At 39.6% G+C, this 22,251-nt stretch overlaps 1 protein-coding gene across 1 annotated transcript; it reads left to right on the forward strand.

Moving 5' to 3' along the window:
* Positions 1-7,814: 7,814 nt before the first annotated feature.
* Positions 7,815-22,222, forward strand: plekhn1 (pleckstrin homology domain containing, family N member 1). Its single transcript, XM_033969722.2, has 16 exons — positions 7,815-8,021; positions 10,074-10,164; positions 10,286-10,447; positions 12,048-12,128; positions 13,081-13,171; positions 14,744-14,877; positions 15,335-15,484; positions 16,209-16,289; positions 16,395-16,470; positions 16,710-16,855; positions 16,940-17,086; positions 17,737-17,949; positions 18,509-18,664; positions 19,149-19,373; positions 19,578-19,638; positions 21,519-22,222. Exons 1-16 carry the CDS (start codon positions 7,948-7,950, stop codon positions 21,701-21,703), a joined length of 2,073 nt encoding a protein of 690 aa, XP_033825613.1. The 5' UTR covers positions 7,815-7,947; the 3' UTR covers positions 21,704-22,222.
* Positions 22,223-22,251: the final 29 nt, after the last annotated feature.

Consider the following 22,251-nt stretch of genomic DNA (forward strand, 5'->3'; position numbering starts at 1 on the left):
GTTGCTAGGAGCGACATACACTGTTACCTTCTCAACGTGCTCCTCGTGCTCCTCTTTCACAGTGATCTGAGTGGACAGCTGAGCACTCTCCCTTACCCCTCCTGACCTCAGTCACATGGCATTTACACCTGTGCCGCTCCGGACCCCAGCCCCAAATGCACACAAACAGAACGTGTGTAGAAAACATGCTAAACACTAAAGTATATTTGAGTTTGTGACATGAGGGAGAAATACCTGGAGGGCTCAGAGCAAACAACCTGAAGGGACAATGTAGGACTCATGAGAAAACAGGTGAACTGCACATTTTATGCTTATATTAATAGTATAATTATAATAAATATATTTTAAGCTGAAGACAAATACAGTTAGATAATAGCAGAAATAGTCAGAACATAATAATTAACTGTGTTTTTTGGAAAGGGAGGAGTAAACATGAGGCTTGTGAGAAGAATCCGGTTTGATTTTTTGTGTTTACATTTTTGCTTTTTTACATTTTGCAAAATGTAAAGTAAATATTTAAATTAATTTAGCTGTTTTTGCTGTTGGATCCACACTTTTTACATTTTGAACTGTATTTTATGTTGTTTTCTGTTATTTTTGTTTTGTAAAATCTATCAATAAATATTTAAATTAGAAACTATTGTGTCCTTTATGTCTTTTTTTTTTTTTTTTTCTATGGTCACAGGAGACTAAACCAAAGCGTCTCCCAGCGGCTTGGGCACAGGACAGGACTCACTCTGCACAATCAAATGCTAATTGCGGGGCTAACACAGACATGCACTGACAGACAACCTCAGGCAATTACATGGGCTGGGATGGAGAAATCATTTGACCAATCTGCCAACTAGTCTGTGGACTGTTACTGGAACCAAGCCTAGAGGTAACTACCTATTATCCATGACTTCACACATAATACTAACCCAAGCTCATGACCTCCGTCCAACAAAACAGTTATCTTTTGTAAATACACCCTTTTAGTTTATTTTGGTCTGTTTTTCTCATCTCTTCTCGCTGACGTCTTGCAGCAGTAGCAGTGAGTGACCTGGGCTGGTGTGAAAACTCTAATGACTTTCCAGTGTGGTGTAAATGAATGTGCTCAGTGTGGAGGCTGCAGCTGCCCTCCTCCCTCTGTCCATCCCTCACTCATTTACTCACTCTCAGAGCTTATCAGGTCAGAGCTAGTCCATGCCTCCTCCTCCCGATAAAACCAACTTGCTCTGAAGAATATCAACGTCATCAAGTAGAAAGAAAGACTTGGTTACGTAACACTGGCTCATTTTCAGGAAGTTATGATCTATTTTACACCTATTTCCTAATAAAGCTCCTATTTCATTGGCAAATACAGTACAGACTCACTGACTATGTTAACATGCGCACAAAATACCTGATCATTATCTGATTTCTGGAGTTATCAGATTATTGAAATGCAAATTGTTATCTTTGATGTGGGTGATCTGATTTCTGTCTGATTGTTCACACGTGTGCAGGTTTTGACAAGAAAAATATACAAAAAAATGACAAACTAATGTGGCAAAGACAAAATGCGCTATTATAAAATACACTAGCTTGTCAGATCCAGGGTTCTACATGCACCAAACTCACTGGTAAAAGGGCAAACATCCTGATGAACAATGGACTGATATTTGATCTTTAGTATGAAACAGCACTCACACCTTTAAAGTAGCTCTTATCTACCAAACATAAATACTTTCCTCCTGAATCAGTCGTGTTTATTCACAATTACACCACATTATTATGCCCAATAAATTCCAATGTAATGTTTTGTTGTTGTTAACTGTGTTTTTGCTTCACTTTACAACAGTAACTCTAGATACCATAAGCTACATTATAATTAAGAATGCTTCACTTGAGATCGCAAAGTTGACGTAATCTTGCTTCAAAGAGAGCACAGGGTCCAATCAAGCTTCCTTTATGGCGGTCCCGTGTGAGAACTTTGGCGCGTGGGGTCCTCCGTCGGACGCCTGATGTTGGGGGCCCAGACCTCAGGCTCCACTTTACTGTCCTGAGGTGTGACTTTCACACTGTGGCCTCATCAGCTCTGTGTGGATAAACACCAAAGAGAGAGGGAGAGACAGAGTCCAGGCCCCACACCAGGAGGGGGTCTGTGTGAGCGTGGACACACGGGATAGACTCATGCCAAACTATTCACTTAAAGTCTCATTGCAGCAGTTATTCAGGAAAATGAAACTAAGTAGCGAGGCAATTTAAATTATTGTAAATGTACTGTTTTTTGAAATATCGTGTCCAAAACTGCAGTAATATTTTTTGATATGTAACACTGCCCATTTTATCCTGAAAATAATAATAATCTAATCTAATAATCTAAGTTTATATATGAAAATCAGCAACAACATTTTTAAAAACACATCATTTCTGTGTCAGTCTAACCTGAAACACAATGGCTTTTAAAAAAATATTGTATACGATTTTCAACAACTGAAATTCTTAATTTTGTATTGAGAATTACTTAAATAAATTTCCTATGTGTGTTGGGAATTGTTAGTTATATCAACCTACATCTATTGGGTTCATGTGTCACAGATCCTTAAGACTGGACTGAAAACCCATCTCTCCTCCCTGGCATTTAACACTAACTAGACAGGATATCTTGATGTTTTATTATTTTTGTTCCTATGTATGGTATTATCTGTATATTTGTTGTTTTTGTTGGATTTTATGTGAATCACTTTGAGCAGCTGAAGTTGTTTTAAATGTGCTACATACATAAATAAACTTGAATATGAATGAATAATGTTACTAGAAAAGTGCATTTTAGATAATAAGTGTGTCCATATTAGTCTCGTTCATTTGTCCTGTTGTGTTTACACTTTAAAAACTTGCACATAATGATTTTTAATATGCGTATGGACTGTAGGAAACATACTGTGTTGGACGTGGTGACATTTTATTGTATTTTACTGCAGATGTTAATGATAAACTGTCTTATAGCGTCATTGCAATGAAACCTGCCGAGGAACTATACATGGAAAGAGGCAGTGGCTAAATATTGGTACAAATATTTTTTTCTTTTGTAATGAATTTGTAGATGGTCCCTGACAAATAAAGAACATGTAAAGACAACCGAAAGTATCCATGAGCTTATACTAGTGTGCTTTTAATGGGAAACTATGCGGGGTATTCCGTGTACAGCTCATTCAGGAATGATGTGGCCACTGTTATAAAGTAACGTGAATGAGCTGTTATCCTTACTCCGTGTGGTGTTTCTTTTGGCAAAGCGCTCCCTATTTCCCCTTCCTCTTCCTGTTGTGGCAGCGGGACGCAAAACCATCACGATCCCACTGTACGACTTAATCTGTGAGACAAATGTGTGATACCGAGGAACGTGTTGTAATGGATAATGACGGAGTATGTGAAGTGGATTTCATGCACCTGTAATTTGGAGCAAAACAATTGAAAGAGTTACACTGGGCTTGTTCAAACATGAGCAGAAACATAACAGAAACTGGATTGACCTAGGTATGAAATTCCCAGTATAAACTTACCCCTTACATTTTTCCTGTCTTAAAGAAATTGTGTACGCAGACTGAATCACTTCACAGGTACAGTGATGTCATGTCCAATCACCAAAAACTTCCACATATATTATGCCCAACACTTACATTTCCAAGAAGCTCAGTGAATTTATTTAGTATGTGATCAATTTCTAAGGAATGAGACACAAACGGCCCGATAAGGACATTTACTTTATCAGAAATGGAAGGAGAAGACTCATCGTTATTCAAAAAACTGTACACTTGAATGAAACTTATGCATAGATCTGTCACGATAACATATTTGAACTTTGATATATTACTGAAGTAAACATTTCAAACCAGTTTATGCCACTGATGCACAAACCAAAGAGCGGATTTAACCTGATTTAAGTGTACGATATTGTCGAAAAAATCCTGAGCTGCACCAAATAAACAGCGGAATGAAACACTTTAGTACTGTTTACATCTGTAATGAGTCATAGAAGTTATGAATTCAACCTTTTACAGCTTCTTATTGTACTAACAAAAACTAACTACCGTATAAATGTCCCACTCCTGCAAAGAAAATGTGCAGATGATAAATATTGGTGACATGAAACTATGAAATTATGTACAGGGAAAATAATATAGTTGGAGCTGGAGTCAAACGGCTCCACTAAACTAATGATCTAATCTATTATTGCTTTGTGAAAGAAAGTATTTTGTGTTATTTTTCGCATCAGAATCTACAATTTAAACTTTAAAATAACATATTTTTTGTTAATACCACGCAATATGCGCTCTAACAGTAAGTTTTAACCACAATCACATTAATAGCTTGCAGTCAAAACATAAACAAATCCAGTTTTATCAAGCAATCAACCAAAATGTATTTATAGAGCACATTTAAAACAGCCAAGGCTTATCGAGGTGCTGAGCAACAAGCAGAACAAGTACAAGTAGTATTTACAATAGAATAAAACATACTAGTAAACTAAATAATCATAAAAAAACAAGATTTCAAGGGGTTTCTTACTACGTCGGGTTAAATGACAACGTCCTCGACACAGTCTGAGCTCATTTATGTAAAACTAACAGGTATAAAAACTCGTCCATAAAACTGATTAACAACATGGAGCGATTGTGCAGATATCTGAAGCCTGAGTGACGGTATATTGTCCAGTTTTTTTTGTTATGTCATGTCTGTATGTTAATGCTACTGACCCCTGCTCCGACTCAAATTACTCCACGAGGAGACGGAAATAAATGAAACCTGAAACCTGAGACTTGAATGTGATGTTATAATTGTTACTGAGCACATCCACTTTTACTTGTTGTGTTGTGGGTTCACTTTTTGTACGCAAACCACATCATGATTTGGACTAAACCCAGAACTAAACCAAAACTAGGAACAGGAGCAAAACAAATCTGCATCAGGACTAAACTGAGCTCAAATCTGGACCAAACCAGCTCACAAAACATACCGCATGACTAAATACTGTACATACATTCCGGGATGTATTTCCTGTCCCTATATTTAAATGAAAAATGTGAAATGTGTGTGTTAACCAGTCGTGGAAGTGCTGTACTTAAGTAGAATATTTAGGTATCTGGACTTTACTTAAGTACATTTTACAGTGGATACGTTTCTGTTTTACTTCACTACATCTGAGAGCAGTATCTGTACTTTCTACTCCAGTATATATTTGAACTGGACTGAAAAGTAAAAAGTACTTTTCATATGACATTCTGACTAAAGTTTTCGAGTTCAAGCTTCGTCAAACAAAATAAATACGCAAAATCCATGAGAAAAATTAAGAAGTTGATTTGTCTTGCTGCTGTTGTCTAAAATAATTATCATTTTTAATCCATTTCACTACATTTAACGCTTAATAAGGGAATAACACTTGTGTAAAAATACCTTTACTAAGTATATTTTTAAACAGGTACTTAAATACTTTCCCTTAAGTGGATTTTTTCATGTGATATTTTTACTTTTACTCAACCAGACTGAGTGCTTCTTCCACCACTACTGTATGCTAACACATGTAAGCGCAGACATGTCCCTCGAGCCTGGGACATTAGATTAGTGAGCAGGTTAATCTGACACGCTTCACACTTCGTCCCGTGTATTAGCATAACAAACAGCACCCCTGAGTCTCCATCTATCATGTGATGAAGAGGGATTATCCAGTTAAAGGGGATCACTCCTTAACCCCTGATCATATTATGTGTCTGTGAAGCACTTTTGATTAGTCCTGTCTCTCACATGTGTTTTCACTCATCTGCACCATTAAAGCCGTGGAGACTTATCACTGTGGCACGATTGAATTAGGCCAACAGTGCAGCATTGTTAGACAGCGGTTTAAACATGTGTGCATGACTGTTGCAGCCCGGGGTGCAAACGTTGGAAAACAATCCGGTTGGACTGGTTGGCATCAGCAGGACGCAGCTCCCTGGATGTTACAGACCACAGACAGGTTAATTTACTCCGCAAACATCGATCCATCAACAAAACGACTTCACGCTCGGAAAAAGCTGTCAAACTGTGCATTCAACCTTTACTGATATGAATCGTAAGACAAATAAACACATATAATTTAGATTTTTTTGGAATATAAAGCCAAAATAGATGTAGCCATAGTTCTACAAAAGTTGGAGTAAAAGAAGTAGCAGGAAGTACGCAGACATTTTTCATCGTAACAATATCTTTCATTTGGGACATATACGTTAGAGCTGTTTGCACACAGCTCTGTTTAAACCTCTTGACTTAGGAAAACGAGTCTTTGAATACACAAACGTACTGACACCCTAACTTACATGCTGTTCACAGATTATTGAGGGTGAAAAGGAAAGAAATTTAGTAGCATAGCACCAAAAAGTATAAATATCTAAAGCACATGCAATAAATGTGCAATTATACACAGTTATTTCATGAATGGGAACAGCAAAGTTGATTCCTACTTTATAAACAGGTTGTCTAATTGGTGGTTTTCATATTCCAGTGTGCACTCTGCTCTTTAAATGTTACTTTTATGATGATTATTTCTGTTTTAATTTGTTTGAATTGTGATTTTAATGTTTTTCTTATTCTGTAAAGCACTTTGAATTACTTTGTGTATGAACTGTGCCTATTGATCACATTGTACTTTCCCATGAAATATCCAAGAGGTAAATTCACAAATGTTGAACCTGATCATTTGCATTAGTGTCTAGACCCTAGAGCTCACTATACTGCAACAGAAATCTGCATTTTAACCATATAAATTTTAGCTGCCCCCCATTTGTATTAAATATTATTGGGTTATAGAAAGTTGTGACGTCATCTGAAACTACGGATGTAAAAATAACCAAAATATTGTGATATCGTACTGTCAAAAGTCACACAAAAACATCAATTTACAAGTCCCTTTACTTAAATTCATTGTTATGGTGCAGCAATAGGGAAGGAACTACATAGACCATGATCCTTTGCTCTGTTTCATTGCAGACTACATGAAGAAACAACTGTTATTAAGCGCTTTTATACCTTAGCTCTTTGGATTATGACAGAACTAGAGGCTTGTCCAGGCATTTTAAAAGGAAAAAGTTGCATATTCATAATGTTGTTAGACTCCACAAAATAAATATCTCAATAAATATCAACCCGGGAGATTTGGATATCGTTACATCACTATCTCAAACTGAGCCATGGTTCAAACATCTGTTAATCAATGTTGGTTAGTTTACATTTTAGTAGGAACTGAACATATAGAGAACTTTAACAACCCATTTACTGTATATTAGGATGTGTATTCATTATTTTCGTACATATTGCCTATAAAAATGATGTCCAAATCTCAATCTCATCACAATTTGTCCTTTTGTTTTAACTAATTGGTCACTAATTCCTCCAAACTGCAATATCACATTTTCCACACACTAGTTAAGTTTCAAATTGATGTTCCTTAGTTTCATCATAACAAACATATTTCTTCAGGGTTAAAGAAAACCACGAGTCTGGACATGTGTTTTGGTTCCCATCTCTATTTCTGACTGACGCACACCGAGTAACCATCAGCAGTGCCTTTAGTTCACCATCATCCCAGGGTTAAGCGCAATAATGAGCCCCATTTGGCCTCTTGAAGGTGTGAAACGGCACGCTTCGACCCTCTCCCTCCTCCTCCTCCTCCTCTCCCTTCCCCTCCCTCTTCTGGTCTTTGTGGGACTGCTACATCAGACAGTAGGTGTGTGTGTGTGAGCCTTGATTATTCACTAGTCTGTCACAGCTTAGCTCCTCCCCCTTTACGCAGATAGCCCTGTCTAAACAGCCCTCAGCGCCTGCAGGAGTCTCACTACAAACTGACTTCAGCCGGGAGCACACTACTGTACGCTTCACTATAGGATTACAGTCATCCATCAGCTCAGGACTGCACAGTTTCTCCAGGAACCAACACCAACTGTAAAGGGCAGCATGGGGACGAGCATGTCATGTGTCCCCCAGCACAACTTCAGATTCTCCAGCAAGAGTTTCATTCGCAGAAACAGGTAAGAAATGTCCATTATAACTTCATTCATGTCATTCATTTGTGCCAGAGTGTCTACAGCCTGGCCTTGACTGTCTGTCGCTGTTATTTTCGAAGTGGAAGGAATCTCTGGTATTTGTCAGTGTTTGAGGACTTGAGGTGAAGCAGGGGTTGTGAATTTTTAAAGGGAGATCATGAATCAAGCTTAGGAGGATCAAATTGAAATGTAACAGGAAAGTCCCATACCCTGTGTCCCGTCTCTGGCCGTGAAGGTGTCACTGATACAGTAACCATTTGACTCCCGTTTGCATCTCTGTGAAGATGATCCAGGCAGCTGTCGGTGAATCTGGTTTCTCTCTGAAATCAGACTGGACTACACTTTCTTTTACTGTAACGTGTGGGTTATAAAGTGAGATTGATTAGAGAAGGTAAAGAGGAGGAGGTATGAGTTTGCTTTGGATGTGAAGTGCCAGATCAAACAGTGTTGTATTCAGACCTGTCTTCGCTTTTTGGATGACAACTTTGGGCATCTTAATATTTAAAAATGATTTGAAACAGAACAATGTCAATACTGTGCACAAGCTGAGACTCCACGCTCCAAAAAAAGTTAAATATACTGTCACGTTTTTAAAATATTCCATGTTAAATCAACATATTTCAAGCAGATCAACTTGAAATCTAAATTATTATTACTCTGAATCAATATTAAGTGCAAAAAGTGACATTGTATATTTAAATACGATCAACAATTCCTTTAATTTTTTTTTTTTATGCAGTTTTGGGGAAACATTCTGATCTAAAACTTATCTTGTATTTAGTAGTTTTTATCATCATAGTTTTATTCTTATTTTTTTCTTAACTACTGACTACTGGAGCTCATTTGTTGCAATGTAAACAGACACCACTTTAAAAAGTTTTTCTAATTCAATGTCCAATGAGAGCAATAACAATTTAGACAAACTAACACCAGGAATGTCAAATTTCTGTTAGTTCTGACCTTGCTTTCTCAGCCTGTGGAGGTTTTTGCCAGGACACGTTCCCCGGGTCTCAGTCCACTCAGCTGGACCCACACACCTGACTCTGATTAGCCCACTGCTGCGCTCTGGCTCAGGGCTGGACTCCTCTCCGCATGTGGCCAGAGATTTCAAATCAAACAGAACCGTTACACACCTTTGAAACGCGGCGGGAGTTTGAATGCTGATACGTTCAAATTTAGATAGGAACAATACGCCCTGTGTCCCCGTTTCCTGAGGTAACCACCCCCTTTTTGTGCAGGGAACCAGGCCGGGCTCAGGTATTCCCCACTGTGGATTCGTCCTGAATACCACGGCATCATGTTGTCAAAGAGCGGTCTACCTGTCTATTATCCACATTCCTCTTTCACTTTGCACCGGTGCATTGCATCAGCAGCAAACGATTTCCATATTTTTAAACTTAGCACAACTTTAAAGGGCATGACTTGGTGAACTCCGATGTAGATAATAATTAATAGTGGCTTCCTGATGAGATGGACCTTGATTCCCACAACCTGAACAAAGGCGGGTCTTGTTGCCTTAAGGACGCTGGCACACACATGCACAGATAAGCGGATATGCTTCATGCTGAGATTGTAAACGCAGTCATCGCCATCTTTATCGCTGCAGTGTGGGAGCTTCCCCATCCAGATGTGACACTAATGGTAACAGATGGGGGCCAGTCAAAACAATGAGAGACATTGAAGCTCCATTTTCCTATGCATATCCCTTTGCTATCACAGACACAAACCCTTATTGTTCCTATAGTTTTAAATGACCGAGGAAAGCATTAGCAGGAAATTATTGTACAACAGGAAGCACAAACTAAAGGCATCAACTTTTCTAAATGACTGAGCTAAAACAAAGCGCCAATTTAAAATGCAAATCACTAAAGTTTGTCTTGAGGTCACAATACTTTTGACACCAGTGAACTTGTTTTTCAGTACTGACTGCATTTCAGAAGTGAATCAAATAGAACATAGGCCCATTTGTAAATGTTAATTCTGGTAAACAGTGTTATGTAAATATGCCAATGCTAATATATGTTTTTCTTTGAGCAGCAGTCGTCTGTTTCGCAAGAAGAATCCCCAGGAGGGCCAGGAGAAGTCCAACAGTATCATCAATATACTGTGTACTGTCACACCCAGAAAGGTATGGACATCCTTGTTATAAACCCATTCACTCACATACCAGAGCAAATACTTTGTCATAATTAGCTTTAAACAGCTGGTTTGACTGGTTCTAACTGCAAATGTACATTGTCTATTTGCAGGAAATGTCACATAAAGACCTGCAGACAATAGAGAACATCAAATGGGATCCTCCGTTTCCCTACGACCCGGCAAGTGGCTGGAAGAAAAGCAGCATCAACGTCAAGAATTACGGACGAATGATCCACAGCTCCAAAGTTCGGTTTCGCTTCCAACATTGCCAGGTTAGTAACACAATCAGCACCCGCAAACAAAGAGCTAAGGCGTTGGTTCTTTCTCGCAATGGCCAAGAAGAGATAAACTCATATCTCACAAAAGCAAAGAATCCCCCCAAACTTATCATTCCCTCCTGTACTGACCCCATGTGTCTGTGGTTTGTATCTTTGGCAGTAGTGAACGCTTTCAAATACCTCAAGCCAGAGTTTAAAGTCTTCTACGAAACCCTACGCTCTCCTAACTTTCCGGAAAATACATTATAATACATATATAACAGTTTATAATAACCACAATAAATCAGAAGACTCACAAACCAACTGACCAATGAGCAAGTCGATAATAGGAAACGAACGAAATGACGCATGTAACACCACAGGAACGCGAATTACAAGAACAACAAAAACTCAAAACCCAAAAAATGAAAATAAAAAGAATGACCCAGCCTTTAAATGCCACACCATCCCTGTCACCCACCACTGCAGTAAAAAGTCTGAAAAAAAAATAACAGGATGTACTTTCTGAGTCCCACATGTATTGTAACTCTTTGCGGTTGATATGATGGTTGTTTGTGAATCGGGCAAAACATTTTTTTTCTCCTCACCACCGCAGCCTGTGTCAGGGCACGCTCCTCTGCGCTACAGTTGTGAAAGACTGTTCAGAAAACCTCAGGGTAGAGAGTGTTCTTCTGATCCCAAAGCCTGATACGGGACGCTGCGGCTCCTCCAACGTGGGAACTGTAATTTGTCAGAGCGGGTGACACAACAGACCTGTCAAAAACATGAAAGGAAAGATTGATATGAGGAATGTTCGGCGAGATAGTGACGAAACGAGCGCAAAGTATTTAGGAGGAGAAAAGAAAAGAAAAGGAAGTGGTAGAATTTTGAACATGTGGGTGATTCATTTTGGATGAGCAATTAATGTGGTTTCCTAAATTACATGTGGGTCTATAGGAACAATGCAGACGTCATGTTGTAACACTGGGACATTTAAGGACAACATGTTCTATACAACAACACCGGCTGTAAAGTTCTTTGGCACTTTTTATAACAGACTATAAATGGCCGAGTAAGCAGAATTATACTGTAAGTAAACAACTTAAATGACAGCAAAAACTTGTCTCAGATTCGGTCTGTCAATAAGGCTGAGCGGCAAAGCAAAACAAAGACAAATAAAACAAACCGATGTCTTTTCAAAAACAAATAAGGCTTTCAACTTAAACAAGATAAGAGTGAGACATGTGGACATAAACAAAATAAAGTCAGAGCCGCTACCTTTTAAAACCAAAAATAGCCAAATTTCTTCCTCAAACCACATGCTTTTACTGACAGAGGAGAGAGTTTCCATTAAAAAAAAACAAGAATATCATTTACAGATTGTTTTGAAATGAATGATTCAGCTCAAATTTGGTTAAAATCCCTAACGCCGCCTGCATTTATCGCTCAGATCTACTAAAGTGGGGCAAAAAACCCAAATCATGCTTCATTGTGCTCTTTGTGCAGCTGGGTGAAGTTATTTTAGACAATGGCCAACTTCTTATTCCCCTGGCAGTTTATTGTCTCATAAAAAGAGTTGAGCAGTTGATCTAACCTGTCTCCTCTGTACCCTCAGGACATACACGACTGTTACCTGGACCTTTTCCAGACGCACCTCCATTTTGTGTCCAACAACACCACAGGCCTCACCTACCAGGTAACTATTCACTATCTCACATCCATTTTAAAGACATTTTTGTTACTCCTTTGGGCCATAGGTTTTATGTAATGCTATAATGGGTGAGACGTGCGTTCCCTGTCTACCTCCTGAGTGTTAGTAAACAGAGAGTATGATCCCATACCTTCACCTGTCTCGTAAAGTTGAAGCAGCATTAATCATCACTGCAATGAGTCTGTCTGGACAAAGTAAAATATCCCCAAGCGTGTGTATGTTAGTCAGGAGACGCCGACGGTGAAGACAGTAAGTGCTCGACCGTAAAGATGACTTCATCATAAAATGACTTAATTATTTGAAAAGTTAAAATGGAGCCGTCACGCTTTCGGCAGTGACTATCAGGCCTTAATAACTGAAGTTGAAGTAAGGACAAATCTTAATAATGCACAACATCTAGTATTTCTGAAAGATAGACCACAAAAAATAGAAAAAACTAAAACATATTTGAAGAAACGGTTCAAGAAACACGAATGTTCAAATCAATACTGTCAATATTACCTAGACAGGGTGATAAGAGTAACTAAAACTTTTACTCAAACATTTCTGAACTGGACTGAAAAGTAAAAGTATTTTGAATTTGATAGACTGTAGCTGTTTATTTGTATATTTTTGTACAAATAAAAGAAAAATCACGCAAAATTCAGCACAAATCTGTATCAGAATCACTACTTCTGATGCTTTTTTACATCTCAAAATCTGCGAGAAATACTTTTTACTCTTTAAGTACATTTTTCTTACTTTTACTTGAGTATTTTTTTGCACTGTACTTTTACTTAAGGAATAAAACTGAGTACTTCTTCCACCACTGCTTAAGTAGGAGTAAAAGTATGCCGTCTCGAAAACCACTCTTTCAAAAGTTAATACGTAAATGTACCCGAGTACCACCCACTTCTATCTTTCAGTTATTTTTAATTATTTTTTTGTTGAATTGCAGGGAACGCTTCCACTGAAGGAGATCACAATATGCAACCTCCAACAGAACTGCAACCACAGCCAAGCCCAGGAATTCAGTTTTCAAATAAACGGTAAGAAACATATGGTTACAGTATAATGGGTGTTGGCTCAAACCACTGAAATGCAACTTAATTAAGGCGTTTCATTAATTGGCAGCGATCTAAATTATAAAAACAGGATAATCCGCTCTTCAATGTATTACATAGTTTCCCATGCAAAACTCATCTAGTAAAAATCTACAGTATGTCGCTCCTCCCTTTTCCCAGTGCGATGAAACAAAAAATTGTCCAAAACTTAAGCGAACACAGTTGCCCGTTGCTCTATTTCCGCTGTAGTCGCATTCCAGTCACTTAAAGGTGCTGTGACCCTCTTCACCTCCTCTCAACCTAAAGACTAACTAGAACGGGGCCTCTCACCCTCGGTCACGGGGCCCAGCGAAGCTCCATAGTGCTCCACTTGTTAGACGACAGGTGCACTTCAGTGGGCCCAGCTGTCGCATACAAAAGACCAGATACCGCCCATAGCCGTGTCACCACCAATAATCTATGGCACATTCCCGCATCGACTCAGGTTAATGCCTCGGAGTAACGCCACTTATCTTTTCAACTCCACCGAGGCTAAAATAATCCCAAACTGATTTATTATTATTGGAGATGAAAAGGTTATGGGTGTGGTGAACCGAGAGCTTTGATTCTGCATTGGGTTAACATTTAAAACCGGTGAAGTCAAGGGGTTAAGGTAAATTGCCATACAAACTCATTCTCAGGCAAAGCATCTCACTTTCATCTGAGCCGTCTTGAAATCCGAACTGGTTCCAAATATTGACCTGCTTTGAGGATTACTGATTATTTGTAATATTTCCCAGATCTAGCTTGTTATTTCACGGCATTGTGTTTCAGGCTGAGCTTACCACAGAGAGGCTGATAACATTTTATACAGGAAGTATGACAAACAACTGAGTCAAGTAATACATTTGAGTTTAAGAGTGATTTTTTCCTGTGAGACCACTGCTTCCGCTCACCAAGCTGAAAACGTGAATCAGCTGTCTGAAGTGTGAGTTGGACGTGACGTAGAAAATTTGAACCAAATGTGTGGAAAAAAATACTTGGAAGTCCTCACATGGTTTTAATACCTACAGCTGAGAGTTACATAATGGATGTTAGTTAGTTTAAAGGCTTTGTCTCACTCAAATTCATTGCCAGTGTGGGAATAAGAGCCGGAATCGATCTAAAGTCAACAAACCAGTAGCAGTGGTTGCTTATGAAGTAGCAGCCCGTCGACTACGTTCTTAACAAGCACAACACAAAGCTTTGGTTATCTGTGCTGGTTATCTGAGGTATGTGTGGGGCGGACAAAGGGAGATTCCAGCTCTTTTCATGCAGCTCTGGCTCTCTGCTCTGAGGAAGCAAACTTTGGGAAGACATGGATGTGCCAAAAGCAACAGGTCATTGAGAATATACAATAAAACTCAAGTTCACTAAATAAAAATCACCCTGCTGGATTTTACTTACTTGCTGAACACCTTGTAAACATTAAAGGGAGTGGGCCACTCAGAGGTTGAGATGTTAATCATTGCCTCTGTGGCCTTCGCAAGCCTCGGTGACACTTTCCCTTTTTGAACTTGTGCCCTTTGACCCCTGCAGGTGTAAGTCTCAATCCCATTATCGTCTACTGTGCAAACCAAGAAGAAATGGACCAGTGGTTTGGACTTCTGAAAGAAAACATTGAAGCAAATGGAGGCACTCCGATTGCACCAGAAAACTTCACAAGGGTCAAAGTAAGTGTGATATTTTTGATGTGAGTCTGGTATGTCTGCTGACCTGCACAAGTTCAACAGAGCCTCATGTTCAAACACGTTGTGCGTGTGGTCAGGTTTAATCCACAGAGGATTAACAAAAACAGCTATGGCCTCCACAGCTGAGATAAAACAGGATGTGTATGAACATGTGAGTTTATGAGTCAAGTGGGTCAGTGCTGGCTCTCCCTGAGGGCTGAGAGCAGGGAGCGGCCAGTGCCCGTCACATCTGGGGCAAAGTGCTGACTCCACACACACAGGTGGGACGGGGCTGATGAAACACAGAGACATACATGTGTCACAACAATAGAAACCATGATAACTGACGATGAGCTATTTTCACACACACAAATCTACGTCTATTCTGGAAAACACAGTGATGTCATCAACATGTGCAATGGCCTGATGGGGTAATAATGTGTTTTTTATCTACCTGTAGTTACACCAGGAGGGGACTAAAGTCGGAAAAGAGGAGCTGAGGAACTCCATCAACAGGGAGCCTATCTACGAGTGGGAAGGCTCTCAGCGCGACAGCCTGGGCCCAATCACTTATGTGACCAAAGTCCGCCTGCAGCACCTCCCCTGTCAGGTATGGCCTCCGTTCTGTTAGGTCAAGTCACCATTTATGGTAAAAATGGACCGGTCTGTCTAGTGAAACTTGTGATGCATGGCTTAAAGTCTGGGAATAAAACCAAAAAAGATCTTTTAATCTTGGTGACTCATGAAGTTACTTCAGTAGAAAAGTATAAAAGGGCGTGGATAGTTTGACACCATTTTTCTTGTGCAAGACGGTGTAAACATATTACTTTTTCTGACTCCTGGACTGGCAAAAATGCAAAAACATAATACTGCTTCCAAAAGTTCCCAGAGCAGCCAAACTGAAACAGCAGTCATGACAGAGCCGTCGGAAACCTGCGGCTAATATCATGTGGGAAATAGCGGCAGCTCCATTGAAGCTGGTGAGATTTAGAGGCTGGGTGTGTGAGAGGCACCGCTCACCTCACAGCTGGAATGTCAGCTGTCCATTTGACACGCCCAATGAGCAGGACACCACTGCACCTTTAAATGACTCGTGCAACTGCAGCACTCACTGGGATTGAATTAATAAAACATTAACTTACACGAGTGCAACTAATGATCTATTTTATTTTATTTTTTACAGATTTTTTTACTGGTTTAGTCACATTTGCACAGATTTTCAAACTTATGTTAACTGAATAAAATAAACTGCTGTTGTTATGAGCAAATACAGGAATACATATTTTAATAGCCTTGCTTTCGATGCAAAAGCTGATCAAATGTTGTGTCAGCAGGAACAAAGTGACAGAATCCTAGTGATGTACACGTCCACACTGATCATCCTCTCAGAAGAGAAAGATGGCCTGTTCTACAAGGTATCACTCATCCCACTATTACCTTTTAAATGCAGCCATTGTGTTTTGATGCATTTAATTTTTCCAATACCCAAAAATCATGTTCGGTCTCATTCATAATTACAGGGAAAGCTTCCTCTGAACATGGTTACTGTGACCACTCCCTGCCAAGACGTCAAGCCCAACACATTTATGATTGAAGGTAAATACAGTGAGCACCAACACTCCACTGTGACGCACTGTTAGTCCACAAGTTAAAGGGGTTTAATGAGCCCATTTCTTATGCATGCTTTAACCTAAGGGTTTTTTTCACATTACGTCACAACATGAACCCCACATGAATGAGTCTGTTTTATCCCCACTGAATGCCACACTGACTTAAGCACATTCCTCTGAACAAATGGACCAATTGACATCCTTTGTGTCTGTGCTCTGTTTCAGGCAAACTGATCAACCCCATAGTAGTGTCCTGCCTGGACAGGAGTGAGTTTTGTGACTGGATACAGCATTTCAAAGCTGCTGATGTCCCAGTTCTCAGCCCCCCTCCCCCTGTATATGACATTATCTATACTCCAACACAAAAAGAGGTGAGTTGAGAACACATGGTAAAATATGTATTATTGGTACTTTGTTTATTATTAACATGACTTTTTATATGCATTTGCTCTCAGGGTCCACAAATTGACAGGTGGAGTGTTAACAGTCAAGATAAGAAGGACTCTCTGAGGTTCAGCCAGAATGGACGAACTTCTCAAAACATCCCATTTCCAATACAAGAAGACAACCCTCTTTCTCCGGGATACGCAGAGCCCCTTTGTGTGAGTAAACAGGCATAAGACTTTCAGGACGAGGTAGCACTAAGTCTACTTTGTTTTGGTAACTGGATTGCAATGCTTTACCTGGCCAAGTTAACTATTAAAGAAGGTCGGCCTGCTCCTGTTACAACACAGACTCAAGAGTGTTTTTACTCTGAAGAATCTCTGGATGAAAATAAAAGCCAATATTTGAAATAAAGGAAGATGAAAATAGCTTTGATGATGATTCATCAGAAAACTTAGCTTGTTAGCGTTACTGCATTATCAGGACTTTCTACTCCCTGAGCAAAGTTTTTTAGTGGGCCAAGTGCCCATCTAATTACTTGTGAGAAAAGCTCTCTGCCTCAAAAAACATGTTATTGGGTTATGGTGAGGAGAGTCTGACCAGAACCATCACTTTTCCAATTAGACTGATAGAGATATACTAACAGTGTATTTATTTCATTATTTAATGACTTCCTTTGTAGATACTCAAGGTCACTAGAGATAATAAACAGAACAGAACTCAAAATAAAATGTGAAATCAACAGAACAACTGCATTTGCTTTTTCAGTGAAATGTAGGCAATAGAAAAAGGATGTAGAAACTATTTTTGGTATTAATGAACCATTTTAAACCAAACTGACTGACGTTATGTGCCTTTTGCTTCACAGTACTCCAGCCGACCCTCATCCATAGAAACCGCTCGCTACGGCAGTCGAAACAACAGTGTGTCGTCTCACACGCGACCCCCCTCCCTGCGCTACTCCTCCCCTCAGCGTGGCTCCTACCTCCAGCCCAGCGAGACCTCTGCACTGTACAGCACGCCATACTCTGCCAAAATGCACCCACACGCACAGCGCCTGGAGAAAGCCCCACTCGTAAAGGTAATTTAGTCCGTCCCCTAATTCGATTACCAAATATTCTTCCAGACGGAGGACGGATCATGTGCACTGAGACTAAAATAGATGCTACATGTGGAGGCATGTAGTGAATTTAAACCTTACTATAAAATACTGATAAGTGGAGGAAAGTTATAAAGTACTAATGTAAAAGTACTGCAAGTATTTTTAAGTATCTGTTCTTTACTTTCCTCTACTTCTACTTGTCTATATGGTTAGAGACCTGCTGAAATGGCCCAGGAGTATTGAGTTATACATATGCATAAATATATATACATAAAAGTGACTAAAAGATACATGTAGTTATTGATTCTTAACACAGACATCTGCCACTATAACAGCTCCCAAAATCTTTCGTTTCATTCATTTTTCAAGTAGTTCTTCAATACTTTTACTTGCTTACTAAGTAGATTTTTTATATATTTTAACTTTTACTTGAGTAATTATTTTTCTCCTACTTGTTTTTTACTTAAGTATCAAAACAGAGTACTTCTTCTACCACTCCCAATAACTAACTCAATACTTTTGTTATTTTTCTGATCAGTCGAACAGCTGGAGCACCCCTCAGAACTCCTACAACTGCTCAATCAGCTCAAACCAGAGGCATTCAGACCTGTGCGCCCCTCGCCAGCCCCTGTCGCCCCTGTACGACGAGCCCTGCACCCCTGAGATCTACTCCCTGGAAGAGGCACTACCAACGGTAAGTGGGCCAATGACACTAGATCCACAGCCTCACTTTACATGGTACATGTCTGCTGGTCTGACATCCAGCACTGCCAACACACCACAGATACCTAACGCTAAAGCAACTGTGAAATGCACAAAATGTACGTAATCAAACAGGGCAATATACACAGTAATATAAAGGAACGTGGATGATTTTGGTTTTCCTCACAACTCAAGTAGCCTTGCCTTTAAGGGATGCAAGGAGATTTATAATTTTTTATATTTTTACTATTGTACTTTCTGTGAGATCAAAATCAAATCAAAATAGATACTTATTACAAATCTCAGTACTTTACAGGTCAAATTAAATCCACACGGGTGCCAAGTTTGGGAGAGGAGCAGTGAATCACGATTTCACTAAAATATCATAACATCACAAAGATCACATCACAATTACCAGCACATTTGTTTCGCCATATCACGAACCGAAATACTGATATCATCTTCGTTCCCTATAGTGTGAAACTTGGCAGGAGCCCATGCACAGCCACCAGCAGCCCCCACAGTTCCAGCTCAAGACCCCTCCGATGGGCCGACGCTGCCAAAGGAGCCTGGTCCTGACCAACCCCCAGGGACATGCTCTGGGGCTGGACATGGAGCTGCCCCAGAGCCAAGCGGAGAGGAGGGCGGAAGCAGTGTCCAGACTCAAGCTGCTGCCAATACCCAGCCACGTCCAAGAGCAGGTGAGAATCACAGAGAGACTCATGTCCCAGGACGCTCCAGTTTCGGGAATGCCGTAGAGCAGCTATAGTGTACGTAAACACGAGCTCTGCAGGCAGTATTTTAACAGATGCCAGAAATGAAAGAAATATTTGAAGTAGTACGTGCAATATTTGTTTGGATGTTCACAGGAAGTAACTTTGTTTTGTTATGACATTTTTTGACAGACTCTCCCTCCTTTAAACCCAGCGATGAACACTTCTCAGATGTCTTGCGGTTACTCACCAGGTAAGAACCAAAGGAATGCAGTAATAAAACAATCTCGTTTGTACATGTGTGCAGGCTATAAATACTCAAATACAATAGGCAGCTCGTGCTTAAACGTGTTGCTAGCTGTAAAATCTCTTCCTACAAAGTGACAAAAATGGCAGTTTCAAACCCATTTTAAAAAGAAGCAGCTGAGGGCCAAAGTCTTGTACTGGAATAACAACAGCTATCTCTGACAGTAGTAAGCCTCCAGACAGGGCACATCATATTTTATTTTGATAGACAACAGACGATAACCACAATAGTCCATGATCATATTTCCTAACAAGTTGTATTTAGAAACTCTGCCATGCTCCTGACTAAATACAACCAAGGGCACAGCGTTGCAGCAAACATTATACCTATATTAAACCCTGGAATCAATGACCCCGACAACAGGTTAGACTTCAGAGACTGCACCTCACAAAGTACAGGAAATGTGCAAATGCGCCAATGAAACGGAGCTCAACGCGGCGTGAAATAGGTCCCACAGGGAAGCTTAATGTAAGACAACACTGGTCCATAAACGGGATTTTTCCAGGACATTGATGGACGGCACACAGCTGGACAGGGGTTACAGTACAAGTATATTATTATGAACAGACTATAGCACGTTGTTTTACTTAAAGGTTCTACGTTAAGCAAAATTGACTCTTGTGAGTGTTTAGCCATGTTAGGACGTTGTTACCTCCTCAAAAACATACTCGGAATTGTGTTTTGTTTCGTTCACACATGTTTGATTAATCTTTTATTATTATTCTGTGCATCTCCAAACCTCAAAATGCTCCGTTCCCCCTTGTGATGTCATGAAGTGGTAGTTTACAAGTTAACAGCTCCTTTTAACTTTTGTTCGGTAGAGATTAGAAATTCCTGTGCTAAAATTATCTAAATGATTCCAGTGAAGGAGTGTGGAGATTGTGTATTGCGTACCACCATGTTTTAGCCCACAAACTGACAAGTAAAACCAGAAAAAATTATATGTACCATGACTAGGAAAAAGGTGCAAATGTGACTTCCTCTTAACTTGAAAATATTTAAATAGTTGTCCGTTTCAAAGCTGAGACGTTTCAGCCAACATAGCCTTTACTTTTCTACATTTACTGCCTAAACTTTGCATATTGTGTATTTGTATATAATATAATGGTGGTGCACATCTAGAGTCCACCTCTTATCTGGGTTTGTCCTTGCACCCTGATAAAAGCTGCATATGTGTAAGCCAAGAGAATGAATGCTTTTTAACTTTTTTAAACAGACAGTGCCTTGTTTTGTTTTTTTTATTTATTTATTTGTCTGATTTTCTGTATGTATTTTTTGAGATTTGACCCTACAGACAACTACTTTAATATTTTTAAGTTAAAAAAGCCCTCTCCAAAGAGCACCTGTCTACAGTTTTGACCTACACATGTGCCCACACAGCCCTGTTCATTGTTTTCTGTAACTTCCTCTTCTGCGTGATCACTTTCAAAGAGGAAACCAATTGCTACTCTCTCTAGACTGTGGTTTTAAGAAGCAGTTAGCATATGTAAAAAACAAAAGGAAGTCTATGTGAAATTCTACACTATTTGTTGCGTCACTGGTATTCTGTGAAAATGAGTCCAGTTCACTTTAAATTTTACATTTCACAAGTGTAAAGTTGAGCGTGATGGCTAAAGTTGAGAGTGATGGCTATTATTACAGACGGACACAGACACAATTGCAGGTGCAGCTGTGATGGCATGTGCCTGTACTGGTTTTACAGACAGATTAGATGTTGGGACGAGGCCAGTCAGAACAAAAGTTCACAGATGTTAAGGAGTTAGGGAGAGGTTTAAATGTTTAAATGGACTTTGAAACTAAACATATGAATCTTTTCTTTCCTCCAGGTCGGCATTCGTACCTTGAACCGACAGACCCAGATGACCAGGAACTCGACTATGACAACATTTGGGAGTTTGACTGTGATCCCGGGATGATTCAGCCCATGTCTGGCATTTCAACACACTGGACGGGATTAGAGTATGGGGCCAGGGGCCTTGGTGCCATGGCGACGCAGCAGAGATGGTCATAAAGCTGAACAAAAGGTCGGCACTCGTTTGGACGTGTGCTCACAGCAGATCCCTATCACAGAGACGTTAACAGTGGGTCTGTACTGTCTGTACCAACCACTCCAATGGAATCACAAGACTGTTGTGTTAATAAGGACTGAGGAATGTGACAGAGACAATTAAACATTATGAGAAATGGGAGGACGGCTCCCTGTTGTTTATGTAGCAAGTTTAAATGGTTTGTCCTGGAGAGTGAATGACTGTATAAAACAGCTTTAGTTCATAATATTTATACTGTTTTCTAATATGCTGTATGGTTTAATAGTAGCTTAACTATACTGTAAAATGCATTCCAAAATGGCATGGAAAATGGCTGTATATTTTGTACATAATGTAAATGTAATATTTTATTTTATTTTCTAAAGCTGAAAATGCTCAAAGACGTTACAGTCTGTGGTAAAGGTGTGGCTTATTTTGTTGTAATGTTTGGAATGTTTGAAGTGCTTATTTATACTTAAAATAAAAGTGGAGACTTAAACCAATTTATTCATCAGTGTTTTCATTCAGATCT

Source organism: Periophthalmus magnuspinnatus, chromosome 7 (genome assembly GCF_009829125.3).
Source record: "Periophthalmus magnuspinnatus isolate fPerMag1 chromosome 7, fPerMag1.2.pri, whole genome shotgun sequence".
Classification (NCBI taxonomy): Eukaryota; Metazoa; Chordata; class Actinopteri; order Gobiiformes; family Gobiidae; genus Periophthalmus; species Periophthalmus magnuspinnatus.